General features: G+C 34.4%; 1 protein-coding gene across 24 annotated transcripts in view; it reads left to right on the forward strand.

Moving 5' to 3' along the window:
* Nucleotides 1-12,612, forward strand: part of LOC116850282 (pleckstrin homology domain-containing family G member 5) — a 734,731-nt gene that overhangs the window by 134,036 nt on the left and 588,083 nt on the right. For all 24 annotated transcript variants that reach the window (XM_032828362.1, XM_032828366.1, XM_032828360.1 and 21 more), the window contains one exon: nucleotides 10,593-10,698. In XM_032828362.1, the coding sequence (XP_032684253.1) occupies nucleotides 10,593-10,698 (106 nt within the window). The remainder of the gene's footprint in view (nucleotides 1-10,592; nucleotides 10,699-12,612) is intronic.

A 12,612-nucleotide genomic window follows, 5' to 3' on the forward strand; every position in this document is an offset into this window, starting at 1 on the left:
CAAATGTGGTGTGTGCTAATTTGCAGTATATAGAGTGCATCGGCTCTCACAATAATAGCATCGGCATGACAGGCTAGCCGGACTAGTTTCCTAGTAACGCGTTTTCGTTGTTAGGAGGCTGGCCCGGCTAGCCTGTTAAGCTGAGTTCCCACTTAGCGCGTTACGCGTGCGTCATCCGAGTTAAGCCAATCAAATCGTCCCATTTTACTTGGCGTAAAGTTACGCAATAAAATAGGACGATTTGATTGGCTTAACTCGGATGACGCACGCGTAACGCGCTAAGTGGGAACTCAGCTTAACAGGCTAGCCGGGCCAGCCTCCTAACAACGAAAACGCGTTACTAGGAAACTAGTCCGGCTAGCCTGTCATGCCGATGCTATTATTGTGAGAGCCGATGCACTCTATATACTGCAAATTAGCACACACCACATTTGCTTCAATGTCTGTTGCCAACTCAGACGACGCGACGCGCTAAGTGGGAACGCACCCTTATGCCGATGCTACAGCGCGTACAGCATTCGTCTCACCGTAGCACGCATGCTGATTGGCCAGTGAGCTACCGTTCGGTAGAGATATTTTATCGTTAATATCTTAAAATTTTATGTGATCGTTTAAAAAAAGACATCGATTTTAATACTCACCCCGACCTATTCTATCTATATATTACCTCTGATACGGTACGAGTGAGACACCCTGTATACATATAGGGATCCCAGATTACCATTCTCAAACTTTGTGAAAGTGCAGAATGGTTTGAGGTGAGCAAGAAAGTTCTATATCGTTTTAGGACATTCGCAATTAATTTTCGAGAAATTAATTTTAGAAAATTACGTGAAGAAAGGAGAAGTACTCGAGCCGCTGAAGTCGCTCGAGGCCTAGCGCGTTTCAATTGTCAGGAAATGCGGTGGCGCGGTGAGGGGAGGAACAACGCGCCACTGCTTGTGCTTATATCGCTGCGTTCCCATGTCTTGTCGTACCGAGACGAGATAAACTGTATGGGACTTTTTTATTCACTTCAATCCATTCTGCGCTCTCATAAAATTTGAGAATGGTGATCTGGGACACTCTATATATTAGGAGTTGAAGTTCACCTCGATTCTCAGGAATGTTCTCATGTCTTTCGCGTTATGAAACATCGCGAAAATCTGAATAAAATATTAAATTATTTAATACTCGCGTGTATATGACGTCGCGCGAATTCGCTTTCGAATCGTCACTGATTTTCCTTTTTTCTTTCTCTTTCTCTTTTCCTTCTCTCTTTCTTTCTCCCTTGCAAAAAACGCGTTATCCTGTCCGAGCAAAATGAATAGCTCTCCTGAAGGAGCATGTGTCTGTATCACGGTTACACGTGCTACGGTGCATTGAGATACGAGTTACGAGATCCTTGCCCGCGTGTGACGTCGGTAAATCAAGTTCGCCGTTGCGGTAATTTAGTTTGTTCTCGTGAAACAAAAGCTTGCGTCGCGCGAAACGCTATTACGCGTGCTCGCCGTATGAAGGTGTCGTACTCTCTTCCTCTCCTATTAGCATTTTCAACTGGGACAGTCAGTATTGCTTTGCACCAATTAGAATGCTGCAGAAAAGAAACATTTGTCGCGTTTAGATACGCAATAAATTCTAACACGACTACGTGAAATTTTTATCCAAATTCCAAATAGTTCTGCTTCAAAGAAGACATGCACTCGAGAACTCAGGCAAAAAATGTTCTCGCTACATAAATTATTATATATATCCGCAAAATAAATTATATATTATGTTAGGTAAAATAAATAACGTCCCAGATAGCACAGAGAATTCAGAAAGTATTCAAAAAGAATTTAGTCGTATATCCCAATTATAAGTTTATTTTCAGATGTAAAAAGAATTCTTCAGAGTTCAGTTCAGTGAAAAGAATTCTTTTTGTATATAAAAATGAACTCAGAATTGGTGACATATAACTGAATTGTTTTAGGATTCTCTGTGCTATCTGGGGTCTGTGATATTAAAGTCATGAAAATTCACGATACCGTGAACGATGCTAATCTTTTCGCCGCGATTATTAAACTTTCGACTGTCTCCCCTTATCTGGTAACAAGCGGAGTTCGGTAAGGCAAAAATATTTCGACAAGGAGAAGGGTCGAAGCTCATCGGTATTCCTCCCCTATTTTCCAGTCAATGCCTCACCTCGAGTCTGAGTCATTATTCTTTGATATTCCACATCGACAATTCGCCGTCTGGTACACTCGTATTTTACCGGCGCTATATTTTGTAACCTCTCATAACATTTATTGCCAGTAAAACTCAGAAAAATACATCTTACGACAATAGGGATGTCGAAGAATAATCGTTATCCACCGATCACGTTGATTAATCACGGTACATAAGCTTCAGTTGGTTATTATCGTCGCAAAAATAATCTTGCGAACATGAGATGTATCATAACAGAATACCTTTATGTGAGATTGTTCTCTTATCAGAAAGAAATTATTTTATCAATATTTTTTCCTTGCACGTAAGAAAATAGCTTAGCTCTATCAGCTACATCTTAGTAGCTGATTTGATTTTAACTAAAGAGTTAACCAGTTTATTGTTATTGCTAAAAGATGGCTATCACAAATAAAATATATCTCTATTATGAGATAAAAATTGATTAGCTAAAATTAAAAGCGCGAGTGACCATCTAAAAAAGTAATAGCTATTCCTAGACGTTTTATCGTAACAGAGTGTATACTCGTTTGCACATTTTTTCCCGATAAAGTTCGAGATACAGCCAATGTCCAATGGAAGAATTTGTTTCTTAAAAGATAAGTTCCTTTATTTGAGCATCAGTTGCATTTTATGTACTGTGTTAGAAAAAGTGTGTAACTAACAAATGTACGGTGTACTAAGAAGTGTACAGTGTGGACTTGTCCTGCCCAAAAAAATATATCGAATAAAAAATCTCCAAATTTGAAGTATGAAGTATATTCTAACCAGTATAATCCCAAAATTTGAGTGCCAAGTCAATTTTCTGCACAATATTTCTTCCGAAATATTGGAAGTGTGCAAAATACTCCGAGAATCGATAAACTCAAAATTTGCACACTGAGATAATTTTCCGAAAAAAAAATATATTTTTCAAAATATAGGAAGCATGCAGTGTCTCAAAAAATTATAACCCCGTGAAATCTGAATGTCGAGATTCAAAAAAACAATTTTCCTTAAATATCGAGAAATATACAATATCTAAAAACGGAACGTTTAGGTACATCCAAACCAAAATTTAGCAAATTTAAATATATACAATATATTAAGTTGTTTGAAAAGTTCTTAGCGTTCTAGACAAAATATAAGGTTAGATAAAGAATCAAAAATAGAAGGTAATTAAGACCTATTAAGAGCCAACATACGGTGATTAAATTAATTTGATAAAATTCGTTAATTTATCTTCAAGATATGCTAGGAAACTTTATTATTTTTAATCAATATAAGAGGTCACTAGAAGGCAAATAAGAGTCAAGAAACTCCGGTATTATAGCGAAGAAATATTTTTACAATTGCAAACAGAATTATAATAAAAATCAAACGAACGTTTCGGACCCTCTTTGGACCATCCTTAATGCATAATACAAAATTAATAATATTTCGTAATCCCATGAAACGTGAACGGTGACTATACTAGGTCTGTAAATATGAAACCGGAATTTGCCCATAGATGGCCCTAGCTGTCAATGCAGTTACCGTCAAACCGCGTCATTGGCGCCATTTCCTTGTTGACATCTCTGACAAAAATTTTCAACTCACAACAATACAAGTTTCATACAACAGTATAGTTTGTGATAGCGTTGAACATGTCGAATTTTGTGCCTGGAAACTACGATTTGCGGACAGCATTGATTTTCTGTTACCATTTGAAGAAAACTGCTGCAGAATCGAATGCTTGTCGAAGCTTACGGTGACCATGCGCTTGGTAAATCACAGTGCTTTAAGTGGTTTAAAAAATTCAAAAGTGGCGATTTTGATGTGAGAAACGAAGAACGTGGAAGACCACCGAAAAAGTTTGAAGAGAGCGAATTGCAAGCATTGTTGGATGAGGATGACACTCAAACGCAACAACTCGCGGGTTAATTAAATATGACACGAGAAGTCGTCTCCATACGTTTGAAAGTCATGGGAAAGATCCAGAAGATGAGAAAATGGGTTTCACATGAACTGAATGAAATACAGCAGGAAAACCGAAAAACCACTGGCAAAATGCTGCTCGCCAGGTACAAAAGAAAGTCATTTCTCCATCGAATTGTGACTGGGGATGAAAAGTGGATATATTTTGAGAGTCCTAAGCGTAAAAGATCATGGGTAACTCCAGGCGAACCATCGACATCGACTGCAAGGCCAAATCGCTATGGACGGAAGACAATGCTCTGTGTTTGGTGGGATCAGAAAGGTGTGATCTATTATGAGCTGCTAAAACCTGGCTAAAACCGTTAATACTGAACGCTACCGACAACAAATGATTGATTTGAATCAAGCTTTGCATGAAAAACGATCAGAATATAAAAAAAGGCAACACAAAGTGATTTTGCTTCATAATAATGCACCATCACACACACAGCAAAATTGGTCAAGAAAACGATTGAGGAGTTTAGTTGGGAAATACTTTCGCATGCGGCTTACTCACCAGATTTGGCTCCGTCCGATTACTATTTATTTGCATCGATGGGACACGCACTTGCTAAGCAGCGCTTCACTTCTTACGAAAATGTACGAAAATGGCTCGATGACTGGTTTGCCTCAAAAGAGCAACAGTTTTTTTGGCATGGCATCCACAAATTGTTAGACAGGTGGGAAAAATGTATAGCTAGCGATGGGCAATACTTCGAATAAAATAGTTTTTATCATTTTCATACAATAAACGTGTATTTTCTATACAAAAATTCCGGTTTCATATTTACATACCTGGTAGCTAACCAATCAGATTCTTCTACGAACAACGATGTTTAACGATTCCCAGATTAATAGGTCTATGGATTGATATTCAACGTTCCCAAAAAAGCCTGTAACGATTATACATGAAACAATGCAATCAGTTAATAATATAAAAAGGCAAGCGTACCGATGACATCAATCCGAGCATATCGGACACCGAGTCACGTTCATAGATATCTTTCCTGGTCGATGGATAACAAATATATGTGTACAAGGTCCAAATAATGCCAATATAAATATACATATATAAACAAGAATTGATACTAAGAGAAGACGTTAAAATTTGAACGGCCTAAATCCGAGAGAATTTGTCTATTACAGTGGCGTAGCCAGAAAAAATTTTAGGGGCGGCTGTACTTTTTATTTTTGACAAGCAAAAAAAAGGTCATTTGAAAAAAATTTTTCTCACACTTAATGTAATTCAGAAAATTAATTTCGGAGGGGGGCTGCAGCCTCCCCCTTAACTACGCCACTGGTCTATTATGTTATAAGTATTATATTTAGTTATTCAATGTGTGTGTGTATGTGTGTGTCAGAAGTTACATTTAAATCATGTTGTTGTCATTTCATCAAAAATCATTAAAGGGCGCGTTACCCTTTTGATGCCCACATAACCTCCAAAACTTTAGTATAAAGCAAATGTTCTTTTTATGTGACAGCTCTGTATGTCATATTAAAGTAAGAGTGAGCGCACAGAAATATAGTTTCTTAACTTTTTTTCGTTCTTGGAATAAATTCCACCAGGACGTCATCTATTAACGTTTGTACTATAAATCTGCAAAAATATTTATAACTCTGTGTAGCCATAAACGAATATACCACAAATACAAAATGTCGATAAAACTGGTTCGAAGTGCACTTCGACATCCCCTTAAGATGACTTTTAGACACGCATGTTATTTGGGAAATAATTGTAATTCAATACATATGTATCCTATTTCATTTCATTAGCGCTTTATTTATCATACAATCGATTTTTGAAATCAATTATATAAATTTTTTAAATGGATTAATTACTCTAGTCAACAGGTATTTTATTAGATGAATGTGTTTCTTATGTAATATTATAACCAAAAATTAATTTATAATTCTTCGATCACTTACAATTTTTCTATAGTCGTCTAAGATTTCATATAAAGTTTCATATGTTGTATATGTAACGTTCTATGCAATTCGATTTTAATTTTTTTTGCATTAGTACTATCAATATTCAGTGTTTCCGTAAAACTTTCTTCTAGTTAGGCAATATATTTTTTTCTAAAAATTCATTAATATTAACGATTTTTCTTTTTTTACGCGATTTTTTCAATTAGGCACAAAATATGTTAAAAATTGATATATTTTTTATTTTTAAAAGAGACAATATTACAAGTTAAGTATAGTAAAAAATAACTATATTTTACATTTTAAATTAGGTGTAAGCCAGGTTTTTTATGGTTTATTCCATTATACCATATATTCTATTTTAATTGTACATTTAAAATATCTCAAAAACAAGATATTATAGTTATTATAGACATTGCAATTAATACGATAAACAATTATCTGAGAAAACTCGATCTTTCAAAAGGTTTATCTGAAAGGGGTCCCCTAAAATGGAATTTTACTTTTCAATCCTCTTTTATCGACAATATTTTTTTAAGGACAGTGAAAAAAGAAGAAAACATCATCACCACCGTGCGCCTTTTTATGAAGAGATACGAGTGGTCCACGTAATGCTTTTCGCTTTTATTCCGCGGCTCATGCATTGATGAGCAGACTGAAAACGTGAAACATCACACTCGACATTTCCATTCTATCTTTCACGAGTCCCCACGTCCACCTTCCCGACCTCCCGACCTTCTTAAACCTGAGCTTCACGTCTTTCGACGAAGGAACGAAAGCAATCCTGGAAAACCAACCGGAAATGATTCTATCGCGAGGTTTTCACGAATGAAACATCTCCACGGAGCTTCTCGTTGCGTTCTCCTGTCATTTTAACTCGAGCTGGCGCTATTACAATTTTCGGACATTGTGTCTCACTCGGCTTTACGAAAGAAAACTTAGCTGCATTAATTACTACAAGCCGCGGAATGTGGGTCGGTATGAAGTCATAATATTCGGGTCGCCGGTGAATCTCTCACCGCGATGAATACCACGCTCTCGATTTTGCTGGCACTAATCCGAAGAATGTGTTCCGGGCTTGTACCTATAAAAATATTGCATACTTTCGTGTAATAATACAGGTACGATCGAAAATATGCGCAAATACGAATCGATGTGAGTTGCAAGCAATTTTGTCAAATTATTACGTATCGTTATTAATATCGTCGATATTACTGTATCGCTGCGAGCTTACCTTTATTTTTGTCGTAGTTCGCGCAGCCATTCCCGTTCTTCCTCAAAATTCGGAACAGCATCAACGAGCGCGTGTCGAGTAAGAGAGTAGAAAGTATCGAAGAATCCCGAACGGATCCTCGAAAATGAAGTAAAAAGTGCAAATCTGATATAACTTCATTTCACCCGGGAGCGACGATAAAACGTATTAATGCAACTTCTCGTCGTCGCAAGAGACGTCGTGCCTCTAATAAAATTTGATATCGCTTTCCAGAAACCTATTATATATCTGGAAGATTTGTGGCGAGATGGTATGTTTGCTGCGTTTACTGCGAATTTCCATTGCTACGAAAAGAACGCCATTTAAGATCTTTGAATATCTTCAGAAAAGGCATTCGTGCTTACAAACTTTCTTGCGTTTTAAATGATAAACAAGTAGATAAAGTGAAGGATTAATAAGAACACGGATGTAATGTATAATGAATTATCAGTAAAAATATTAGAGAAGAAAATGATAAAATGAAATAAAACTGATTTCTTGAACAATTTCTGCGATTTATTAATAACTGAAATAAATATAACTATTAACATTCTTATCGGCCGCTAAAGGGATTTAGCGTTAGTGCCATATTGTTTTATCAAATTGATTGATAAGTCCTTAGAATGAAAATGAAATGAAAAAAATATTTTGTTAGCAAAACTCAACTTTATTCTTCAACATAATCTTCTTTTAACTTAATACACCAAGTTCAACGAGTTTTTAGCTTCTTTAAGCTTTCCAAATAATAAGTTTCTAAACCGCCAAAATATGCGTCTGTTTCCCATTCAACCTCTTCATTTGAAGAGGTCAATACTGAGAAGTGCAAACTCGTTCATGTTTTTGAACGATTGTTAGCAATCGCGGCACCCATCTTGCAGTTAGCTTTCTCATACTATCTCAAATGTTCGTGTAGGATATTGAACACACGTTCAGATGAGATGTCCAGCCGTAGTTAGTTCACGCAATTTCAGTTTGGGGTTATCCAACACGATATCATGGATTTTTAACTCATTTCTGATGTAATCATCTCATTTGGACGACCACTGCGTCGTGCATCCAATGTGCTGGTACGACCACGTTTAAACTCAGCAATCTAGTTATATACGGTTGCATTCGACGGAGCAGACTCCCTTAAAGTTTTTTGGAAGTCCTCAATCATTTCTTGCGGTTGCAAGCCTTTCAAATAGAAATACTTAATCACTGCACGAATTTCAGTTTTTTCCATTTTTATAAAATATCAGAGGTTATATGCTTTCAATGGCTGTCACAAATATACTGATTGTCAACAACTAGCTGTCTGTAACTGTGTAGTGAAAGGTTTGAAGGTTGGCACTATTGGAAATTCACGGCGCATTGGAGGTGGCAACACTACTATTATGTCATTCTAAAGACTTATCAATCAACCTGGCATTTTAGTAAGAAAAACTGTTTTGTTTTCTTTCTGTTAAAATTTTTTACAAAGTGAGATTCAAAAATGTTTTCTCTCTTTTAATCGATAAATCTAACATGTTAGATATAATGTGTCATAATTAGCAATAAGATTAAATGTAAAAATCGGAGAGTTGATAATTTGAAAACATTTTTCCTACTTTAAGATTCGTTGGTTTGTTTGGAAAATAGCAATGAATGATAATATGGAATAAGAGGTATTGGATATATAGAACAAGGTATTCCATATTAACATATTCTATATTTCTACGTTTTATGCAGTGGGTATGAAAGTGATGTTTTTATTTGTGATTTCTGTTGATAAATATAAAAGACTTTTACATATAATTTGAATTATTCTCTGTAATCTTTATAGGAAATTTTTTTATTTTTATTTTTAACTTATGATTTTTACATTTAAAGTAATTCAATAAAAAAGTTATTTTAATATCAACTACTTTATAATAACAACGAGTAAGCTTTTTTATTTTCTGTCTGTTTCTCTCTCTCTTTCTCTCTCTCTCATGCCTGTTTTATATTACCACTCTTTTTCCAAAACTCCACTTCTTGTACTATGTTAAAAAAGATTATATGCTCTTTGAAAAATTTATTTTTTCCTAATAATTGTGAATACATTATAAGAGATATATTTACTAACGCTTCTGACAATTATTAATACACTTTTTATATTTAATATTAGGTTTTTCGTCTACAACAAAAAAATGGCTCATGCTTCCATCTTCTCCTCTAAAGTAACAAACTGATTATTAGGGTAAAAGGAACTGATTTTTCATTTCCATAATCAGTTCTGTACCCGATATATAAAGGTGGACATTTTATTGATCTTCCATTTTTCCGATGTTTTAATTTTTCCATTTTTTATTTTTTTGTTAATATTCGAGTTGTAATTAAATTTTAGATACCTTCTTTTACTGAACCTAACCTTCTTTCATTGAATCTTATAGGTAATTATCAATGTTTTTACGTTATGAGAAAATTGAAATACGGATTTATATTGTAGCAACGTTGTGATTTGAAAGAATCAATATTCCTACAATATATATTTCGTAATAATGTATTATGGAATATATATTATATATCAATTAAATAAATTTATTGCATAATCAATTCCTTTACTCTGCTTATATATTGGATTATTCTGATTTATTATTTTGTATTATTTGGTTTTTTGTTTTGTCATTTTGGTTTTTTATATTATTGAAAAAAGTCAGGAAAAGAACTAAAATATCTGGGTTTTACGTTTTCTTCCTTTAGTATATTGATTCATAATTTTCTCTTTGCTACCACATTTATCACTTTTATACTTGTGTACTGGTTCTTTATTTATTAATTAAAAAGGAAAATGTATCTACAGAGTGTTTTACATTTTTTATATTTAATATATTTAATATCATTTTATATATAATATATAAAAAAAAACAAATATAATAATTAATAATTATTAATTATCCCTCTCTTAGTTATTACTAAAAATGATAAAACTTTCCATCCAAATTTTCTCAACAAATCAATTATTTACGCTAGACATATTGTTAAAAAGAAAGTTTATTTCTTTTCAATCTTTGAAGTAAAATAGTTCCTCTTATAATCTGTCCTCCATATTTTCCAAGTTCTCGACATTACGATATTCTTATAGCTGTCCCAGCAAATCATTATCGACGCGACAAATAGAACTCGATTATTTCGCGTCTCACATTTCCTGAATTCGAGAGAGACTTACATCTACCGCTCACATTTGTTAAGTGATTCGAGCGTCGTGTAGGATTCGCGCTATCTCCATTATTTTTCAAAAGCTTTCGCTTGGAAGAGCAGCTTACACGACTGACACATATTATTGTTTCAGTCATGGAAGAAAGCAACAGGTCAGGAATGGATGGGGGAACCTGAGATTCAGCGCCCGAAATTTGTCTCTGCTACAGCTGGGGAATTCCGCCGCCATACAGCACTCGGTGAGTCATCTTCTCCTACTGCGCGATACGATTAATTATTATCCGTTTAAATTAATTATCTACCGCAAGCGGATCTTGGATACGCCCGCGTGCACACAAACACCGTGTCTCTCTTAAAATCGGAAAGAAATTTTACGTACTAATCCGTGAGACGTGACCCAATTTAGTCGATATAAAGTGTGAGCTAAATTACTGGACATGTCGAGATTTTAACAAAACCGATCTGTCACAGTTGCGCACAGGTTTGCAGTGAGAGAACGGCTAACGTGATTTTATTAAACGTTTGTCGTTAAAGGACCCCGCAAATATCATAAAAATAGGCCCCGGTAAAAATGACTGAATTTAAAATATGTTGTACTTTTTGGGTCACTGAAAAAAATTTCCATAAGCAAAAAATGTCAGCAAATGGACAACACACACACATACACACACACACACACACACACACACACACACACACACACACACACACAGTTTTGTCGTTTCAACTCTTCAAACATATAAAATCACAATTAACCTTTAAAAGAGGTCAGATCAGCAAAGACATCACTTTCGGATCAATGCGGTTACTATTATAAAAGAATAATATGAATTTATAGTCAAAATAGTTAACAAATAATTTGTTTATAATAATAATTTATAATAGTATTGTTTAAACACTTTGGAAACGTCATTTTGTGTTTACAAGAACTGATTGCTAATTAGAATTCTGTTAAAAAAATCATGACATAAATATATATAGCGTTTTCCAATATAACGCATTATTTGTTACAAAGTTGACAAACAAATGGCTAATAATAAGAAACGTGTTTCAGTAGTCTGATCCTTATATTATGAAATTAAAACAAGTACTGTTATACACCTGCGATTAGCCTATAACATTATAGTTATCTATCACGTGGAGGTTATAGTGCGACTTTAAACTCCTTTAGAGTATTTTTTATTTGTGAGTCCCCTTGCCTCTCACGAATTGAAGTGTTTCTTGTACGTGAGTTTTCCGTGCCTCTCACGATTTATAAATCTCGCTCATTTATTCACCTAGTTCCATAGCATCATTTGAATTGATAGACTGCGCTTTATTAGTTGCACCCAAAATGTTATTTAGTAGAGATGTAGCAAGATATGAAACATTTGGTTCATAACGTGCGTATCCAAGCAATCATAATACACTGGCAACGTAAGCACACCAGCCAATACTCCTAGCACTTGTTTCACAAGTACAGTAGTATTCATGAATAATGTTGTCATGAATATCATTTTCGTGTTCATTCCCTTCAATGTTGTTATATACTAATTTTGCAATAATTAATGTATTATATAGGAAAACGCTATATATCCGTCATGATTTTTGCCACAGATTTGTAATCAACAATCAGTTCTTGTAATGACGTTTTTAAATTGTTTAAACAATACTATCATAAATAAATTATTTTTTAACTATTTTATTGACTAAAAGTTCGTATTGTTCCCTTATAATAATAATTATAGTAGTAATTATATTAATTCGAAAGTGATATCTTTGCTGATCTGACCTCAATTTTTTAAAGATTAATTGCGATTTTATATATTTGAAGAGTTGAAACAAAACTGTTTGTGTGTGTCCATTTTCTGACATTTTGCCTAAAAAAATTTTTGTTTAGTGACTCGAAAAGTATAACATATTTCAAATTCAGTCATTTTCACCGGGACCTATTTTCATGATGTTTAGTGCGAGATCTTTTGCCCGGAGGAATGACACCTTAAGAATAAAAAAATTATGTGCATATATATATATATACAGGGTGAGTCATTTTAGTCTATGGATCCGAATATCTTCCAAATTACGGTATCTACAAAAAAATGGTTTAGATAAAAGTTGACCAGGACAGAGGGGGTCATTCAATTGTACCATTGGTTTTGACCTTGAGGTCAATT

Source organism: Odontomachus brunneus, unplaced genomic scaffold (assembly GCF_010583005.1).
Source record: "Odontomachus brunneus isolate Ranch 3 - 2012 unplaced genomic scaffold, Obru_v1 Obru_scaffold_141, whole genome shotgun sequence".
In the NCBI taxonomy this organism is placed as follows: Eukaryota; Metazoa; Arthropoda; class Insecta; order Hymenoptera; family Formicidae; genus Odontomachus; species Odontomachus brunneus.